This window comes from Myotis daubentonii, chromosome 3 (assembly GCF_963259705.1).
Source record: "Myotis daubentonii chromosome 3, mMyoDau2.1, whole genome shotgun sequence".
Classification (NCBI taxonomy): domain Eukaryota; kingdom Metazoa; phylum Chordata; class Mammalia; order Chiroptera; family Vespertilionidae; genus Myotis; species Myotis daubentonii.
In genome coordinates this window covers 182466657-182486592 of record NC_081842.1, presented here as the reverse complement: position 1 = coordinate 182486592, position 19936 = coordinate 182466657, and the positions used below count along the sequence as shown (strand labels likewise).

Genomic DNA, 19936 nt, shown 5'->3' with positions numbered 1-19936 from the left:
CTCTTTCTTGAACTGCTGTAATTAAAGGTCATTGTGACGCTGGTAGGTGTCGTTTATCATGCCTTATCGCCATGGTCCTCAGGATGGAGTGCAACCTGCTGTGCCCTCCAGAATCATGCGCCTGCTCACCTCCTCCTCTCCTACCGTCCCTCCAACCCCAGTGATGTTTTGGCCGCCCTGACCTGCTGGCATTCCCTGGCCGAGCCACACACTGGCCCACACCCACGCCTTCGTTCACATGGTCCCTCAGCTGGGGATGCCCTTCGCTTGCACCGGTACCACTGGAAGTTCTCCTTCCCTGCAGAACCAGCCCAAATGGCCCTCCTCTGGGGAAGAAGCTCCTCTGGGTCGGCGATCAGAACCCAGGATGCCCGAGTGTACCCGCAGCTCCTCACTTGTGCTGCAGTTGCAGAGAAACTCAGCCAAAGGCGCCAGGGCCCAGGGCTGACCATCCCTCGGGCAGGATCCCTGCGGTGCCCTGCTCTAGGCGTTGGTCCTCAGTGTGCCATTTCCTGCACCCCGTCCTTCCATGGTGTGAGGTGCCTCCTCCATGAGACCCGGAGCTCCCCATGCGCGGGGATCCAGGTGTCCTCACTTCTGGGTGCCTGGCACTCAGCTTGGCCCAGGGCAGGTGCAGAGGGACTCTTCGGTGAGTGATGAATGAGGCAGAGCTCATCTGTCTCTCAGATGCCCATTTTCAGTTCAAAACTCACATGAGACTGATACATAAAACTGATTTTATTAATTTCCATGGGGATATGTCTGTCTCCCTCAACAGGAACCCTCTTGCTGGCCAGATTTCAAGTCTCTCTTTCAGAATAAGGGTGGGACACTTTCTGACCCTCAAGCTCATTTTAAAAATACCCCACAGTTACATCTACACGATGGAATACTATGCTGCTATAAAAAGGAAGGAACTCTTACCATTTGCAACGTCATGGATGGAACTGGAGAGCATTATGCTAAGTGAAATAAGCCAGTCAATAAAGGAAAAATACCACATGATCTCACTCATTCGTGGACAATAGAGACCATTATAAACTTTTGAACAATAGATACAGAGGCAGAGCTGCCTCAAACAGATTGTCAAACTGCAGCGGGAAGGCCGGGGAGGGTTGGGGGGCAGGAGGTAGGGGGGTAAGAGATCAACCAAAGGACTTGTATGCATGCATATAAGCATAACCAATGGACATAAGACACTGGGTGATAGGGGAGGCTAGGGGACTGTCTAGGGCGGGGGGATAAAATGGATACATATGTAATACCCTTTGTAATACTTTAAGCAATAAAAAAAAAAAGAAAAAAAAATAAAAATAAAAATACCCCACAGGGACTCTGCACATCCCCATCCCCTTGACCCACAAGCCAAGAGATAATTATATTGATAGCAGGAAAGGCTTCAGGGTTGGGACACCATAGACTATGTGAGAGTCCCACTGACTTTACTGTATGATCCCAGGCAAGTAATTTCTCCCACTGGGCCTCAGTTTCCTCATCTGCTTAATGGGAGCGTCTATCCTTGTCTGTCTGGGTGTGGGAAGCTGGAAAGCTCTGCAGAGAAAGAGCTGCTTCACTCAGGCTCTGGGATGAAAATACACTCCTTACTACAAGAACCCGGGGCTGTATGTCTGGGTACTGGTCACGGGGTGGAGGGAGGGGAGTGGTAGGGTGAAGAATGGAATGGACAGAAGGGCTCCTCTTTCTCCATTCCTTCTACTCTATAGCTCAGAGCCCCCTGGTTGAATTTCACGTGATCAGCCAGCAGGGCGTGCGAGGATTGCTGCAATGAGGAAAATGCTAAGGCTGTAGCCAAGCCCAGCAATACCTGCCTCGGGTACCACAGGAAATGGCATACACTCCACATAAGGCCTACATTCCTCAGCTTGGTGTGTGAGCCCCAGACCTGTCTTTTCTCTAAGGGGCGGTAAGGTCAGGATCTGCAAGTCTGTCTTGGAACAGAGCAGATCTCCTCTGTGTGGCCCCACAGGCAGCCTAAAATCATGGAAGCAGATTCTCCTCATTTTTGTTAGGAGCTGCCTAACATGATAGTGAGCTCCCTGTCCCTGGAGGCATGCAAGGAGAGGGTGAACATCTTGAAAGCCGGAGAGGCAAGTCTTATTCAGAGACAATAGTGTGTAGATCCCACATGCGGCTCTTTGGCCCCTTCCGTGTGGCTCTTCCACAAAATACCACATGCGGGCGTGCACATACAGTGCAATTGAAACTTCGTGGCCCATGCGCAGAAGTCGGTATTTATTTTGTGGAAGAGCCACACTCAAGGGGCCAAAGAGCCGCATGTGGCTCGTGAGCCGCAGTTTCCCTGAGCTGCAGTTTGCCGACCACTGCACTAGGTGATCTTGATGGCTCCTTCCTGCCCTCATGTTCTTCGATTCGATGCTCATGTGAAGGATTACCACCAGTGCCATTCAACCAGTGTCCTGCTCGGGCCTGGTGCCACTCAGGGCCCAGGACAGGAGTACTCGTCAGACCAGTCGGAGCAGTGCTGCACACGGTCCCGGCAGAGGCTCCTCGGGATACAGTCGCAATACTTGAAGACAGTGGAGGGGCAGCGCCACCACCCAGGGCCGCAGGGCGGGCATGCAGTCACTGGAGGGACAAGAGCCGACAAAAGAGCAGCTGTAGTGCCCTGGAATGCCTCGGGCACCCCTAGCTCTCACACCTGCCATAGCTCCCCAGAGCCCCATCCATCTGACATGGGTTGGCTATATCCCTTATTTCCCATCTTTCTAGAATGCAAGGAGGAGGTACAGAAGGAACCTCAGAGATTCCCTGGTCAACCTCTGCTCTCTGGTCACTGCCTGGCCACCTGCCCCAGCCCAGCCCGTGCCCAGACCCCCACCTGGGCTCAGTTCATCCGAGCAGTCCCCACAGTTGTTGGTTCCATCACACTTTTGGTCTGAGTAGATCCAGGAAGCTGGGTTTCCACAATGGGCCACAAGGAAGCCGGGCAGACTCTGGGGCACATCTCCTACAGAGGACAGATGAGTCAAGAGGAAGTTCACATCTGGCCACAGCTGTCTCAGAGTAAGATGAGGTTCATGGGGGCTATATGGAGGTGGACTGTCCAAGCCACCTGGGCAGTTGCCAAACCCAGGGTTACCATGCATCTGTCCCAGGAAAGGCATGAGGAAAAGGCTTTCCTGGAGAGGAAGGAGGTCGGGTCAAAAGGAGAGACATGTCCGTTCCCTGTATATCCAACAAGATGCCCAGAGAGTTGCCTCTCCCTTCCTTATTCCCTACTCAGCTCATATGCGTCCGCACCCTATACCACTGCCTGCCCTTTCCCTTCTCTAGAAATGTCCTCCTTGACACCCACCCAAAACCATCTACTTCAAGTCCATGCCACTTCCTTTACCCCCAGGAAGCCTTCTCCCACTGGAACATAACAAAAGCAAACGTGAAGTCTTGCACTTGGGTCCCAGCACTCAGAGGCTGGAGTTCACGTACCTTGTGAGAGGGGGTCAGAGCACCTTTCTTGAAGTGGATTCTGTGTTAGGCAGCAGTGTGGCACCGCTTCCAAAAGTTAACACAGACTCAGGCCACATCACTGGAGGTATAACCCAGGCTTGGGAGGGGAAAGCCTTTGCTCCTTGGACTAGCCAGAGCCAGTCAGAAGTATCATGCGTGTCGTGGAGCTGTCCAAGGAGAGGGGGGTGGGCAGTTGGTATGTGTTCTGGGGAGTGCTGGAGAGTGGGGAAGACCGCTTGCAAGGGGGGTGACTGGGAGTTCAGAGTGTGGCCCAGGGAAGGGACACTGATCTGGGGGTGGGGAATGCACTCTGCGAATTCATGCAGTGCCACCATCATGGAGATGGATCAAGATGTGGTTCGTGGGGGGCAGGGGTTGATGAGAGGCCAGAGTTGGAACCAATCAAGGATGCCGGTGGGGTCCTAACCAGTTTGGCTCAGTGGATAGAGCATTGGCCTGTGGACTGAAGGGTCCCAGGTTCGATTCCGGTCAAAGGCATGTACCTTGGTTGCGGGCACATCCCCAGTAGGAGGTGTGCAGGAGGCAGCTGATCGATGTTTCTCTCTCATCAATGTTTCTGGCTCTCTATCCCTCTCCCTTCCTCTCTGTAAAAAATCAATAAAATATATTTAAAAAAAGGATGCTGGTGGGAGACAATCCCATGAGAAAACATGCAATGATGGGAGCAGTTGCCTCAAGTTGCAGGGAGCTCCCCATCCCAGGAGTGTGCAAGCAGAGGCTGGGTGGCCTCTGCTGGGTTTGTTATAGAGGGGATTTGGACATGAGCTGGGACCTAACTAGATGACTTTTAAGATCTCGTCTAGGTTTATGATGTAATGTCCCTCCCCTCATTAGCTCCCCTCCTCCACCCTTATCAACTTACCAAGTTCTCTCCCTCCTACATGGAAAGCGCCCTGGCCTCTCTCTCCTGAGAATTCATTATCAGGTCTTGAAGGTCTGGGACAAGACCTTCCCATTCATTCATTCTATCACTCATTCAGCATATCATCCCAAACACCCCTCCGTGTCCTAGCCTGCATCAGGCACTGTGACCCCCAAATCAAGCAGACCAGGCCTGCCCTTGAGGAGTTTACAGTCTGATGGTCACGGAAAAAAGACCAATGGAAAGTGTCAACCAAGGTGACCAGGGCTGGGACCAGGGAAGCACAGGGGCTGTGGGAGCCAAAGCAGGGACCTGAACCAGGTTTGAGAGTCAGGGAAGGCTTCCTGGTGGAGGTAACACTTGAACTCTGCCATGAAGTTTGAATACAGGTTCTCTGGGCACGGAGGCGCACAGAGTGAAGGCCTTCCCTAAGGGGGCACCTACTTATGGGTGCGGGTGGGGGCAGGTGTTCCTGGCTGAGGGCCATAGAAGCGAAGGCCTGAGGACACAAAGGTGCCCGGTAATTTCAGGGACAATTGAGCCTCGTTTGGGCAGCAGGGATAGATGTAATGGGGGGGCAACCCCCAAAGGGCCCTGGAAGGCCCACCCAGGGCAGGGGCGGGACTGAGCAGGCACTCACGGCACAAGGCCTCCTCCTCGTCCTCGCCGTGGGGACAGGTGCGGACGCCGTCACAGACCCCGCTGGCCGAGATGCAGCTCCTCCGGTCATGGCACAGGAAGCCGGTCCTGTTCGTCAGCGTCACGCAGGCCTGGGCCCCTGAGTGGGGGGGTGGGGAGGGGCACGAGGGTCAAGGGTGTACTCACAAGGGCAGCACCAGGTTCCCACCCCTGAGACCCACCTGAGCTGGACCGAGGAGCTGGGGCATGAGGCCAAAGTCCCCGCCCTCCCACCTGCCAGCTGAGTGACCTTGGGCAAATGACTCGACCTCTCTGAGCCTCTTGTTCCTTGTCTGCAAAATGGGGATCATAGTGCACACCCAAGGACTGTGGGGGAGACTTACACACCCAGACATAGAATGTGCCGAGGAAGTCCTGGTTCCCTCCTCTACGGGAAGCTTATCGACGGTCTCGCAGGAGGCCCCTGAGGCCCGGGCTCAGCCGATGAAGTGGTTTTAATGGTGGGGCTCCTAGCACCAGGTTAGGGTCTCAGAAACAATATACTGGGCCTGGCCTGGCCACCATTAATTGTGCCATCATTCCTTACACCTGGGCATAACTTTTCGGTCTGCAAAGCACTTTCACATTTTTATTCTCTTGCTTCCCCGAACCCCTTTGAAGTATCCTCATTAAGCCCATTTTACAGATGAGAAAGGGAAGGCTCAGGGAGGTGACGGGCCCAGCCACACAGCTAGTAACCAGGCCTGCTGACTCAGCTCTTTCCCGAGGCTGGGGCGGCCTCTCCAGCGTCCAGGAATGGTGGCCGCCATCTGAACATGTCTGTCCTTCTGGGAGTCTTCCCTCCCATCCCACCCAGAGCTGCTCCGAAGGATTAAAGGAGAGAGACTGTCAGATGAGCTGGGAGCCACCCTGGCTCCGCTGGCCATGCGTGTGTATACACATGTGTGCAGGCAGGAGATGAGAGCGGTTTGTGCTTGCATGTTTGGGGCACATGTGAACCATGTCTTAGCTCCCAGAACTGCCTCAGCTCATATGAAGGGGACTGACTCTCAGAAACTGTCACATTGTCACACATACATACATGCTTCAGACATGTGCGCACACAAGCACAGAGATATACACAAGCACATGGGCACATGCATGCATACATAGACACATACACAGGCACAGAGACACACATGTGTACACAGGCACATGAGTGCAGCTCCTCTTGTGTGCATATCTGCCCTAAGTGCTCATGTTTCTGCACAGGCATGTAGAGAACTGGATTTATCCGCTCCCCCACCTTGTCCCCTTGCAGCCCCCAGCCTGGCTACAGAGCCATCTGTCAGAAAGGTAGCTGTGGCAACACCCTACCCCCAACTCAATCCCCTTCCCATGGCTCTCTCCCTCCCCAGTGCAGCCTCTGAGGCCCTAAGCGCCTGTGTCCACTGGCCTTCTTGCACTCTCTCTCTCCTCGTGATTCCTCCTGCCCCAGGGGCTCCGCAAATGTGCTCCCTGGACCTAGGGTGCTTTTCCTGCCACCCCTTCGTGTAGTTGCCTTTCCCTTGTCAAGGTGCCACTCTGACTCCTAGTCTGGTCAGAGGCCCTATTCCAGACTCCCATGAACCCTGCCTTAATGTGCTTATTTGATTAATGTTTATGTCGCTCTCCAAATTCTTAGCTCCGTGAGGGCAGGGGCCGTGTTGGGCCTCACCCTGAAGCTGGGGCCACATTCCTAACCTGCGTGTGGAGGCAGACACACAGTTGAGTGGCACCACCCAGGACAGCCAGGCCAGGGGAAGAGGAAGTCGGGGGGTTGTGGGGGCTGAAACAAGGCTTCTAACCCAGCCTGGGAGTCAGGGCAGGCTTCCTGGAGGAAGTGGGTCATAGAGCTGGGTCCTCTCACTACTCATATTACAGATGTGTAAATGGAGACTCAGAGACGTGTTAACATCAGTCTGTGCACACACCCTAAGGAATTGTCCAAATTAATGGCGACCATTAATTTGGAGCAGCCAGTCAGGATGAGGGTGCCCCCATTTCTCTGCCCCCCCCACCCCCTCCCAGCAGGTCTGACCCACCCGCCCTTGACCACCCTGACCTGGTGTACGTGGTGGGGATCCAAGGATGACGACCAGGGCGATGAGGGCCGCGACAGCTGCCAGCAGGAGCAGCACGAAGGCTGAGAGGCAGGCCCCTCGGCCGGAGCAGCAGGGTGCGGTGCAGCCTGCTGTGTGGAGCAGGAAACCAGCGATGGAGCAGCCAGCGCTGGGGCCCAGGGACCCAGACCCCGCTCCTCTGGCCCTTCCTGTAACTGGCCTGTCTCCACCTCAGTTCCCTGGAGGAGGGGGTTCCTAGGCCTGCCATGATGCTCTCATTTCTGCCTGTGGGCCCACCGCCACCAAGCGCCAGTCCCTGGTCCCAGTCCTGTCGCTAGCAGGTGGCGTTTGGGATGAAGGTCCCAGGTCTCTGCCCTGCCTCCCTCACACTCCTGTCCTTCCACGAGGAAGCCGCCTCAGGAGGCAGGGAAAGATGGACACCTGCTCTTTGAGCCCCTATCACAGGCAGAAACGATAGCAGGCCCTTCAGAGCCGTTATTATTATTTTCCGACACAAAATTTTATAGACGAGGAAACCGAGGCTCAGAGAAGGCACGGTTCAGGTCACCTTATGCGGAGCTGAGATGTGAGTTCACACTTATTAGCCATCACAACCAGAGCCCGTTGCATGATGCCAAGTGATTGTCCCTCTGCAGCTGCCAAGATGCTCGTGGGAATCCCGGCTCCCCCACTTCCCAGCTGGGACCCACAGAGACGTCACTTCACTTCTCTGTGCCTGCTCCTTCATGTGGAAAATGGGGGTCATACCACAGGGTTGCTGAGAGGATTAGCTAGTTAATATGTTAAAACAGTGCTTGGCGCTTAGTAAGTGCGATGAAAGTGTTAGCTTTGTTAGCATTTATTAAGCACCTACCATGTGCCAAGCTGTATCCTAAGCACTATGGAAATAACAGCAATAGGAGACACCCTGCTCCTTTAACTTACTTGGCTCCTTTAATTTTTGCTTTGCTTGTGATATAATGAAAGAAAGCTCTATCGGGAACCTGCTAGGTGTCCTGCTCTGTAGAAGACACAAAAGCAGTTATGGCTCAGGTTGCTGCTCTCTTCTAGTTGCACTTAGAAGGCAAAGCATGTTGTACTTCTTAATCCAGCCGTGGGCAAACTACAGCCCGCGGGCCGGATCCGGCCCGTTTGAAATGAATAAAACTAAAAAAAAAAAAAAAAAAAAAGACCGTACCCTTTTATGTAATGATGTTTACTTTGAATTTATATTAGTTCACACAAACACTCCATCCATGCTTTTGTTCCGGCCCTCCGGTCCAGTTTAAGAACCCACTGTGGCCCTCGAGTCAAAAAGTTTGCCCACCCCTGTAATAATCCCTTCACATTTTTCACCCAGCGGCCCCCTCCCTCCCAACACAATCTCCTCTGGCAACCATCAGTTTGTTCTCTGCATCTATGTGTCTGTTTCTAAAAAAAAAAAAAAAAAAAAAAAAAAAAAAAAAAAAAAAAAGAAGGCAAAGCATGTAGGTTAAAAGAAGAGAGTGGGTACAACAGCTGTCCTCTGGGCCTCAGTTACTATTTCAGATAAAGAAGCAGAACAGGTCTGATGCATCTCTGTCCCCAGGGTCCAGCCCAGAGGCAGGCACACAGTAGGTGCTTTGTGAATATTTTGACCCTGAGCTCCAGGACACAAGGAAAGGGCCCCCACCTGAGGTCAGTTCAGGGCATTTCCATTCAATCCACTCATATTTGTGGAGCTGCCTATTCTGCTGTCCTACCAGTCACATCTGTCCCTGTGCCGCTCACAGAGCCAGTAGGAAGTGTGGTTAAGGAAGTGAGTACGGTGCCTCGGTGCTCAAAGGAGGGTGGGGTTTCCAAGAGTAGGTGAGGGGAGGGTGCAAAGAGAGGAGATTCCAGGTAGAGAGCATAGGAGGAGTAGGGTGTGTGGTGTGGGGGGGACAGCAAGGGGCCTGGTGTGGCTGGACCCTGGAATGGGTGTGTATTGGGAAAGAAGACAATAGTAGGATATACAGCATAAATCTAATGAGTCCTAGTTGGTGGTTTCCTTGTTGTTAGCAAACACGGGGTAAACTCAGGTAACCAGGGCGACAAGATGGTGTGAGGCTGGGCAAGAGGAATGTCCTGGTCAGCTGAGCAGACACGCCTCAGACATTTGTGCAGCGCAGGCTGTGGGCAGCAGGGGCACAGGAGCCTCTGGCAGAACTGAGGCCCCTGCCCAGATGAAGATGCTGCCCTCCAAAGCTGGGAGGCCCTGAGGGCCCATCTCCCTCCCTCGGGACAGATGGGGAAAAGGAGCCGTTTGTTCCACAGTCATGCCCACCGTGAGCCGGGACTGGAAATGAACACAGATGGGTGGCACCACCCAGGAAAGACACACAGATGGGTGGCCATCTGAACATCAGTGTGGAGCAACAAAGACTGGGGCTTTGCAATCAGTGGGACCCCAATTCAAATTTGAACCCTGTCTCTCCCCTCCCAGCTGTGTGGGATCCCAGTTTGGCCAAGCTACCCGATCTCTCTTAGCCTCAACTGCCTCGGCTGTTATTGTCCCATAACAGGAGCCCCTCTCGGAGCTATCCTGAGAGTTAAAAGAGGCCATGCCGTGCCAGAAACATCACAGGGCCCTGATTCTTTTTTTCTCTTTTTTTTAAAATATATTTTATTGATTTTTTTTACAGAGAGGAAGGGAGAGGGATAGAGAGTTAGAAACATCGATCAGCTGCCTCCTGCACACCCCCCACTGGGGATGCCTGCAACCAAGGTACATGCCCTTGACCGGAATCGAACCTGGGACTCTTGAGTCTGCAGGCCAATGCTCTATCCACTGAGCCAAACCAGTTAGGCCCCTGATTCTTCATAGCTATGACTGGTATTTACCTCTCTGGGTCTGCTTCCTCCTTGGTCAAATGTGGTCAAGACACAGCACATAGTAGCTGCTCAATAAATGTGAGTTCCTTTCTTTCAACTGCCCTCATTGCACAAATCAGTGGCACATAGTAGGTGCTAAATAAATGTGTGATCCCACCTACTTTATCTCAGTGGTAAAGAGAATTGCCTAGGTCATCCACAGGGTCAAGTATCTGACTGCAGAGCCCTTTCCTTATAGGTGACAGGCGGGCTCTGTATGTGGTGCAGTCCCTGTGAGGTAGGCAGTATACAGTAGGTGCTCCACAAGTGCTTGTGCATGGAGAGAATGAACCACCACATTAAGCAGGTGGCTGTCAGCATGGCTGGCCAGGAAGTTGGGAGTGGAGGACATCGGCATAGGGGGCAGAGGTCTGAGGGACAGTGAGAGTCTGAGGGTCAGTGAGAGCCTTAGGGTGCTCTCTTTGTGCCTCTGTAGCAACGGCGCAACCTCAGGGAACCCAGGCCCTCCATCCATTACCTTCTCCCGGGAGGACTTTGGTCCCAGCAGCAGCATTGCCATTGATGTCCCCCTGCTCGAGAGAACAGAGTGAGGAGTGGGCGTAGGTGAGTGAAGTCCAGCCTCACGGAGCCACACTGGGAGCCTTAGGTGGAACCACTGGCCCCTCGCAAAAAAACTCATCATGCCTGCTTCACATTTCCACACCTTTGCCTGGACTGTGCCCTCCGCCTGGAAGGACTTTGCCCCCACCGTCCACTTGGTACACACTCATCCTTCAAACCAGCTCAGGTGGCTCCTCCTGGGAGAGGCTTTCCCTGATGCCCTCTCCCATCATGTGGATGGATCCCTCCCCCCCACCCCCCTCCAGAGCAGCGGGGAACTGAGCTAACTCAACATCTCTCCTTCCCCAGGTCAGGAGCCAGCTCACGGCAGATCTTACCTGGGGGAAGACCTTGTTCATGTCTCCAACTCCTAGCTCCCAGCTCTAGTCTCTGGTCACTGGAGTTGATGTGTAGAATTCAGCTCAGGTTCCCTGCCTTGTCACCAGGGCAGCCTGGAGGAGGGAGGACTGAAGGCCCTGCCTGGCCACACCCGCGCTGTGGGCAGTCCCTTTCCAGGCTGCCTCCCAGACCAGGAAAGGGCAGGAGGGCCCTGCTCCTGCCCAGCCTCTCCCCACCCTGCATCTGAGGGCAAGGCTCCAAGGCTGCTGAAATCCTCCTCCCCATTTGACAAAGAGCCTGAGGTACAGAGAGAAATAGCCCTCAGGTAGGGGGTGGGGGTTGAAATCAGGAGCTTTTCAGGGCGTGCTTTTTCCTCCATGTCAGTGATGAGACTGAATGCCCTCAGCACCCGGGAGTGGACCTAAACCGGCCGTCAGCTATCCCTCTCACAATCCTGGACCGCTGGCTCCTAACTGCTCACCTGCCTGTCAGCCTGATCACAATTTGAAAAGCCCTGTCCCTACTCCATGCGGTTAGACTACCCTTTTCCTATGGGTTTCCTACCTGGTGAATTGCTTTTTCCCATCTCTTTCCCACTTTTTTATGGGTGGTTTGTCTTGTTCTTATTGATTTACGGATTTCTTTATGCTGAATTGAATCATTTGTTACATGGGTTATACATCTCTCTCCCAGTCTGTAGCTTGTCACTTGCTTAGAGTGACTTCGGCTGGCTCCCTCTCTCTTTCTTGCCCAGACCAGGTAAAAGTCTCACTTCATGAAGCCTTCTTTCACTCTCCCTGCTTCCCTGGGTTTACCTTCCCTGCATTTCTTATGGTCTGGCTGTGGCTAGGTGACCCTCTGGACATGAGATCAGTAAACCCCAGCTTGAGTCAGACACACCTGGGTTTTCATCCAGACTCTGCTAAATTAATACCTATCAAATTTAAGGTGGCCAATCACAGCCTCTCTAAGTCTTAGTTTCCTCATCTGAAGAATGGGTATAAGAATACTTACCTCATAGTTGTGAGGATAAAGTGAGTGCACATATGTGAATGTTTTTGTAGCCTGTGAAGGTGCCATATTATTGCTGGATGCCTCAGTCTGTCTACAATTACCAAGAGATTTGCTTGAGGCCTGGGACTGCCTCTAACTCCAGGCCTCAACTCTGAGTTGGGAGAATGCTAAGTGGGCACCACAATTAGATTGACCCAGGGACCTGGAGATCTGCTTCCAGACCTGGATAGAAATGAGGCACTGTCCCCACCTCAGCGCTCGTCACTCCTCCTATGTATTCCTCAAGTCTCCGAGCCCTGGCTGGCCACCTCTCCTCTCAGAGACTGTTTCCTAACTCCAAAATGGAGATGTTAGACCCCATCCTGCTCTTCTAGGGGGATGTTGCAAGGACCCATTTAAGGTGAAAGCGGGAGTGCTAGAAAGAGCTTTGCAAAAGTCACAGGAATCAATAGACAAATTCCCTTGTGAAATACCTTATATAAGTAGACACTTTTACAAGACAGAACTATAATATTGTTTAATGCAGATGATCCAAATTTGACTGATGTTTACAGACTTAAGCATTATTAAATTAACAGAGGTGGGGAGCTTTTGTTGAAATCTCTCATTTCTAATCTGTTGACAATTTCTTTTCACCCAAGCTTTCAATTATTGCTGTTCCAATGTTGTAAAAACAGTCTATACTAATAATAGAGGGATATGCAAATTGTCCAGGATGCCATCACAATAACGACCAAACAGCAGGCTGCGTGGGGTGACAAGGCCGGCAGGGGGATTAGTGAGGGATGACCAACAACTGAACAGCAGGCTGCGTGGTGGGTGGCAAGGGGGGCAATTGAGGGTAACCAGGCTGGTGGGGAGGGCATTTGGGGGGCAGTTTGTTAGGCTGGCAAGCAGAGGTGGTTAGGGGTGATTAGGCTGGCAGGCAGGTGACCAGTTAGGAGCTAGCAGTCCAGGATTGTGAGAGGGATGTCTGACTGCCGGTTTAGGCCTGATTCTGGATTGGAGAGGGTGCAGGCTGGGCTGAGGGGACCCTCCCACACACAAATTTCATGCACCGGGCCTTTAGTTAAAGTATAAAAAGCACAGGAGAAGTAGTAAAAGAAGCCCAAATAATTTAGAATTGAACAAACAAATATTCTACTCTTAGAGATGACAAAGCAAGCCCGCTGATATGGCTCAGGGTTGAGCATCAACCTATGAACCAGGAAGTCATGGTTCAATTCCCGGTCAGGGCATATGCCCAGGTTGTGGGCTCAATCCCCAGTGGGAGGCAGCCAGTTGATGATTCTCTCTCATCATTGATGTTTCTCTCTCTCTCCCTCTCCCTTCCTCTGTGAAATCAATAACAATATATTTTTTTAAAATGACAAAGTAATATCAGGCAACTTCTGAACCAGGAGTTCAGTGAACGTGGATGGGAAAAATTAAATCATTTTTTCACTAACTTCTAACTGAAATATAGCATTTCCTTTAGTTATGAACAGAGGCAACAATTGAGAGCAGTATTAGCAGTACCTGTGACTTTATCACCAATAGAAGTCACATTTAGATATCAAATTATGGTTGTTGCATATGTTTCAAAATAGTAATTTGATATTGCATCATAGAAATTTCTGAGACAAGAGTGATAGACTAGATGATCTGATTTTTATTTACTAAAAATATCTATATATTTAAAAGCCTAAGCGACCATCTGACCAGTAGCTATGACACACAATGACCACCAGGCAGCAGATGCTCAATGCAGGAGCTGCTGAGCTCAGTGACTTGGCAGCGTTGGTTCTTGGGTGACGTACCCAGAACCAGAGAGGAGGGAGCCTGATTCGGGGTGCATCACCTGAGAACCGCTCTCACAATCCGGGACCCCTTGGGGGATGTTGGAGAGCCGGCCCAATCCCCACAGGCCAGGCCGAGGGACCCCACCGGTGCATGAATCTGTGCACTGGGCCTTGAGTATATAAATAAAAGGTATCCATGAAATTTTGTGAAAAGACTGGGTATCATTCATTATGGTGACTACTGTCTATTTAATTGCATGAATTAGTATGTCTCACCCTAGGAGCCTGAACCAAAGACCTTAGGAGTTTGGGAGGTTTGGACCAGAGACTCAAGGGCCTTGAGATTTTGCCTAGGACCAAGATAAACTTTTCAAGAAGATGCTTTTTATATGATACCTGTCTCATGGAAACAAGTGAAGTTGGGCCCATTCAAGAAAGGCTAAACTGTTACTTTAGGACAGCGATTTTCAACGTTTTTTCACCTCATGGCACCCATAAACGACTAGCAATTACTAAAATTCTGCGCACCAAAAAAGATTTTTTGCCAATCTGACAAAAAAACAGGTATAATTTCAATTCATTCACACTGGACGGCTATTGTTGTTGGCTGTTGTACTCTTTTTAATATGACAACCTAAGGCAGTGGTCGGCAAACTCATTAGTCAACAGAGCCAAATATCAACAGTACAACGATTGAAATTTCTTTTGAGAGCCAAATTTTTTAAACTTAAACTATAGAGGTAGGTACATTGTTATTAACTTAATTAGGGCACTCCTAAGCTGGCCTTTGCTAAAAACGTCCTCAATCTGATTGAGGTACGTTCGCTGAGGTCGACCCCTCCAACTCTCCCATCCACACTCGTCTTGTATACTTGTTTCGTCTATCTCCTTTCGTTCATCCTATGTCCTAACCATCTCAACATACCTTTCTCAATCCTCGACACTACATCTTCTTTCACTCCACAACGTTCCCTAAAATTAACTTAATAAACTTTAAAGTTTTAAGTCAACTTCACACTGTATGTGAGCACCCACACGTGGTATTTTGTGGAAGAGCCACACTCAAGGGTCCAAAGAGCCGCATGTGGCTCGCGAGCCGCAGTTTGCCGACCACTGACCTAAGGAAAGAGAGGTCAGTGTCCCTGACTAAATAGTCAGGTATTGCATGTTTTAAAAAACTCTTGCAGCACAGAGGTTGAAACTAGCTGTTTAGGAGAAGAGGACCAAAGGCTCAGCTTTATTGCTTTTGTTAGAATTTTCAAGTCAAGCATTTTTTACAATGGTAGGAAATAGACTTCTGTGATCCATCTCCAGCATAGCCAACTTTTAATGGAAACGGTTACTCAATTTCCCCAGGGCAAACAGAATGTAGGGCGGAGGGAAGAGGACATAAGAACAAAGAACTGTGTATGGGAGCCACCACCACGGTGGAAACCCCCAAGGCACACACCTCCAATAGACAGCGGGAGGTGGAGACAACTAGAAAAGGCCTCAGCCCAATTTTTTAAATGTCCCAATGGGAGACAATAAGACCTAGGCGAGGAGATATTAACCCCATAGTACTCGGCCAATGGGGAACCGGAGGGGACTCTCGCACCCTAGGGGGGTAAATAGGCTGTGATCACCACTCCATGTGTGCCTGTACAACCGGATAGACACCCGCTCTTGAGAACTTATTAAGTATGGTCTCGTTTTCACCATACTTCTGTCTCTGAGTCCATTATTTTAATTTGAACAGGTGAGCATTTCTCACAACGTCTTTTTTTTTTTTTTTTGGTGGGGAGAATTTTTTTTAATTTTTGAAAATGTCAGTCTGGTTTAATCATGCTAAAATATAAAAGGGGGCAGGATTGATTGGGTTTTCACATACAGGAATTATAAAGAAAAGGGGAAAGTTTATTGCACTTGGATCAAAATATATTTTATTGCCTTTTTTTTTCTTAACAGAGAGGAAGGGAGAGGGATAGATCAATACTTTCAAGACAATTGAGGATATCTCAGGGATAACCATATTCAGGAAGCAAAGAAAACCAAAACCAAGGGTAGGTGAGAGAATACAGGACAATCATACAGTTGTCCTTCTTATCTAGATATTACTCTTATTGTTCTGTTTTCATAAGGGAGGGCTTTCCTAACAGTGGGCTGACTCCTACAAATCTGCGGCATTTTGTGTATTTCCCCCTCACTGATCTGAAGTTTTCTTCACTGGATGTATTTCAATTAAACCTGTACCTGATACTAAACACAAACCATGGCTGGGAAATGAGACAAGCAGGCTTTTTTAAAAGGTGTACTCCCAATCCCTGTGTTCTATAACTGTTTTCTCACAAAGAATGAGAGATGATGACTGCTTGACAACTCTTTAATAATTACTCCTCTCTTCCACACCTGGATGTGTGCACATATCTTCTAAGTCTCCATCTTCCAAATCTAGACAAACTATTTTAAAAACTAAAACCTGTATTTTGTGACCAGTGTCTTACTTGATTAGTTGTTATTGTATTTTTTTGACTCGGAGAAAGCTGATGACTAAGCTGAAAGGTAAGTGTGCAATCCACTCTTTAGTCAAAAAGCACTACTTCAGTTGCCAACAATGTTCCTATGTGTAAGGAATATTGGTTTGCAAAGTTATTTAATATTTCATGGTAAAATAATACCGAATCATGTTAAGATTCTGTTATCTATGTTACCTGATATCAACTCTTATTTTAAAATCTGTATTATTATAGGTAAAGGAATGATAATAGTAATAGCTTTTGCCAAATGAAATCTAGTCTAATTCTTACTGTCAAAATGAAACGTTTTCTCTGAAAATATCTTTAAGCTTATACTTGATATGCTTTCTAACAGAGAAAAATAGTTCTTGGGAAAGGCTCAACAAAAATCTATAGCCTGTGCAATAATATAAAATGCACTTCTAACTCTAGAGAGTTTTGCTCAGTGGTTAGAGTGTCAGCACTCGGACCAAAGGGTCTCGGGTTCAATTCTGGATCAAGGGCATGTACCGTGGTTGCAGACTTGATCCCTGGCTTGGGTTGGGGCGGCGGGAGGCAACCAATCGATGCGTCTCCCTCATGTTGATGTTTCTCTCTCTCTCTTGCTCCCTCCCGTCCACTCTAAAAATCAATGGAAAAATATCTTCAGGTGAGGATTTTTTTTAATAAAAGCACTTCTGACCACATTGTTTTTCAGTTTGTTTCCTGATCATCATATTGTATAGCAGTATGTATTACTGCCATAGCAATAGGTATTAATAGAACATTTCATAATTTTTGTTTGGATTCGATAGGGGTGAGAGGAAAGATCTGGAAAATCAGGAGTATATTAACTCAAATTTCGGCACATAATTATTCAAATAAAATTTTAATGATTTCAGTTCAATACAATTGAAAATGTAGTGTAAGGGCATTTCCTGCTAAATTTCAAATTACAGGTTGTGGGCCATTTCTGAGCAGAAGCATCATATCCTACTGAATATTCAATTTAATCACTAAAGTGATTGATGGTATCATGGTGAGAGGTGGGGAAAAACAATGATCAGCTCATAGAATGTGGCTAAATAGGAAAACAAAAACAATGCAAATAATAAAGAAGCTACAGATATTAAAATAATAATACAATCCCAAATATCCATCTCTTAAATTACTAGAAAAAAATTACAGCAAATATAGTCTTCTCAGATTTGGGTAAATTTATTTTCATTTTATAGTGATTTTTAAGCCCTATATCCAATGAAACCAATTTTAAAAGCTCTATGAGAAATGAATATTTAGATAGCTATTACACTTTTCTTAATAAAAAAAAAGAAAAAGTTTAAATTTCTGAATGAGCAAGATTCACTTTCGTGGGTAGAGGCCCTGCTTCCTCATGATCTTCCACTTGAGATCTAACAACCACAAGAGAAGAAGCTGGATATCTGTTTAGTTTTTGTTCATTCACAAATTCCAAGTCGCCATAGATACTCAGCTTCTGCAAGAGAAAATTAATGCATATTAGAATTTGGATAATTAGAAACTTCACTAAGTAAGTCTTCAATAACAATTTAATCTATGGGTATTTTGTAAAAAAAAAATAAAAAAATAAAATTCTATAAATGTCCTCAAGAATGAAGAATGCTTTTACTCAAAGTGTTACAGATAGGTGATTCAGCTGCCAGTAATGGCAAAGAAAACTTTTCCACATGTCCCAAGTTAAAATATTTAGAAGCATAACAACAGAGATCAAGAAAAACTGCTCAGGTTTAAATGGAGTTAGTGTGGTCATACCAAGAGCACTTATTTGGGATATTTGATTTTTTAAGTGATCCATTCCTTCAAGATCTTAGTTCTCTGACCACCCTGTCTAATGATTTGGAATAAGTTTCTCTGCTACTAAATGTTTTAACTTACTATACTTGGAAAATATGTGCTATTTTAAAAGGCTGTGAGAACAATGAATTTACATGAAACATTTTAACACTGAAAGGTCTTCACAAACATATCAAAGCTCCTTAAATTATCATATCCAAGAAAATAGTAAAACAATAAAAGAATTAAAGCATAAAATACTCACTGCAAATGTCATGAAACTCACTGGAGTATAACAATTATGTCTAACATCTTTTGAAAGTAGGTCTATTTAGATGTAGGTTATTTCCTAAATGCAGAAAAGCTAAATAAAAAGTATTTACTAAGAAAGAGGATAGATTTGTTGTTAACTCGTACAGCAATACATCTCTGTGTCATGAGTGAAACACTGAAGTGCTGACTTTATTGAGAGGATAAGTGACTGATTATAGAGCAAGAACCACATGAAAATACTTAGTATCGTAAAGGTGCATTTGAATAAAGAGCACTTTTAAGATTTTAAGTATCCATCAATACTGATATGTGCTACAACATGGATGAACCTTGAAAACATCATGCTAAGTGAAAGAGGCCAACCATCAGAGACCACGTATTGGTTGCCTATGGCTGGGGTGGTGGTGCGGTGGTGGTGGTGCTTGGGAAAAAATGGGGAGTGGCTATGAATGAGTATGAGTTTTCTTTCTGGGGTAATAAAAATATTCAAAAAATGATTGCCATGATGATTGCTTCCTTGTTTCATGTTTCCGATATGGTTTGCTGACTACTGTTCAAGGCAACAAGGAGATGGCCCAGTACCTTATATTTTTCCATTAAGAGAATACCCTCCAGACAGATTCAGTGGTTGATGGACTGGACATGGATCTGATATTGTGTGGCCTCCTTAAAACCCAGAATTAACATGTGATAATCTGCTCTGGGGCACTGTGAAAGAAAAACTCTACCTAATAACATTTAAAGACCTTGAAAGAGCAACCAAGAACTGTGAGAATGATTTCAAACATCAACATAAAAGCAAGTAAAGAGATGGAGGTGAGGTGGGAGATAGTATAAAGGGAACCACTTAATTCCTCATCCCAGTAAGAAGACATTAGATAATGTCTAAAGCTGGCAAAACAAAACAAAACAAAATAAAACAAAACCAAAAGTTAAAATTTAAAAAATGTTAACTACTTGGAAAAAATTTTAAACTATTGACTATAGCCCAGTTGGTGTGGCTGTGATTGAGTGTCGACCTATGAACCAGGAGATCAAGGCTCAATTCCCAGTCAGGGCACATGCCTAGGTTGCAGGCTCGATCCCCAGTAAGGGATGTGCAGAAAGCAGCCGATCAATGATTCTCTCTCATCTTTGATATTTCTCTCTCCCTCTCCCTTCCTCTCTGAATCAGTAAAAACATATATATTTTTTATTTTTTCAAATATATTTTATTGAGTCTTCACAGGGAGGAAAGGAGAGGGATAGAGAGCCAGGAACATCGATCAGCTGCTTCCTGCACACTCCCCACTGGGGATGCGCCCGCAACCAAGTCACATGCCCTACACAGGAATCGAACCTGGGACCCCTGAGTCCGCAGGCCAACGCTCTATCCACTGAGCCAAACCGGTTAGGGCAGTAAAAACGTATTTTAAAAAAACCTATTGGATGTAGTATATCTCAGAAGTGAGGAAGAGGAAGATTTAATTTATGTTAATGTATTACTTCTAAAAGTTAAAAATTTTTAATTAAAAAAATATTTTTAATTTAGTAAATATGTAGTTGAGTTTTAGGCCTGGCTCTGCCACTAATCAGTTATGTAATCTTTGGTAAGTTATTTACTTAAATCTTTTCTAAAACTCAGTTTCTTAACAGAATTTGGATTAAAAAGCTATGGCATTTATATTGTTTTCTGAGTGTCTGACTCTTTTATGAGAC

At 47.6% G+C, this 19936-nt stretch overlaps 2 protein-coding genes across 3 annotated transcripts in view; both read right to left on the bottom strand.

Moving 5' to 3' along the window:
* Nucleotides 1–2340: 2340 nt before the first annotated feature.
* LDLRAD1 (low density lipoprotein receptor class A domain containing 1) lies at nt 2341–12283 on the bottom strand. Its single transcript, XM_059689495.1, has 6 exons — nt 10884–12283; nt 10463–10514; nt 7095–7223; nt 5013–5150; nt 2861–2989; nt 2341–2607 (listed from the first exon to the last, which is right to left on the bottom strand). Exons 1-6 carry the CDS (start codon nt 10902–10904, stop codon nt 2459–2461), a joined length of 618 nt encoding a protein of 205 aa, XP_059545478.1. The 5' UTR covers nt 10905–12283; the 3' UTR covers nt 2341–2458.
* Nucleotides 12284–17026: 4743 nt separating this feature from the next.
* Nucleotides 17027–19936, bottom strand: part of TMEM59 (transmembrane protein 59) — a 33205-nt gene continuing 30295 nt past the window's right edge. For both annotated transcript variants that reach the window (XM_059689475.1, XM_059689476.1), the window contains exon 8: nt 17027–17648. In XM_059689475.1, the coding sequence (XP_059545458.1) occupies nt 17493–17648 (156 nt within the window). In that variant the 3' untranslated portion in view covers nt 17027–17492. The remainder of the gene's footprint in view (nt 17649–19936) is intronic.

Bases quoted from the DNA above. Each gene is read 5' to 3' on its own strand.
- LDLRAD1 (XM_059689495.1), bottom strand. From the start codon at position 10,904: ATGAACAAGGTCTTCCCCCAG. The intron at 5,151-7,094 runs GTCAGGGTGGTC...CCCCCCACTCAG, and splicing joins ATCCCCACCACGTACACCAG to GGGCCCAGGCCTGCGTGACG. The intron at 2,990-5,012 runs GTGAGTGCCTGC...TGTCCTCTGTAG, and splicing joins CGAGGAGGAGGCCTTGTGCC to GAGATGTGCCCCAGAGTCTG.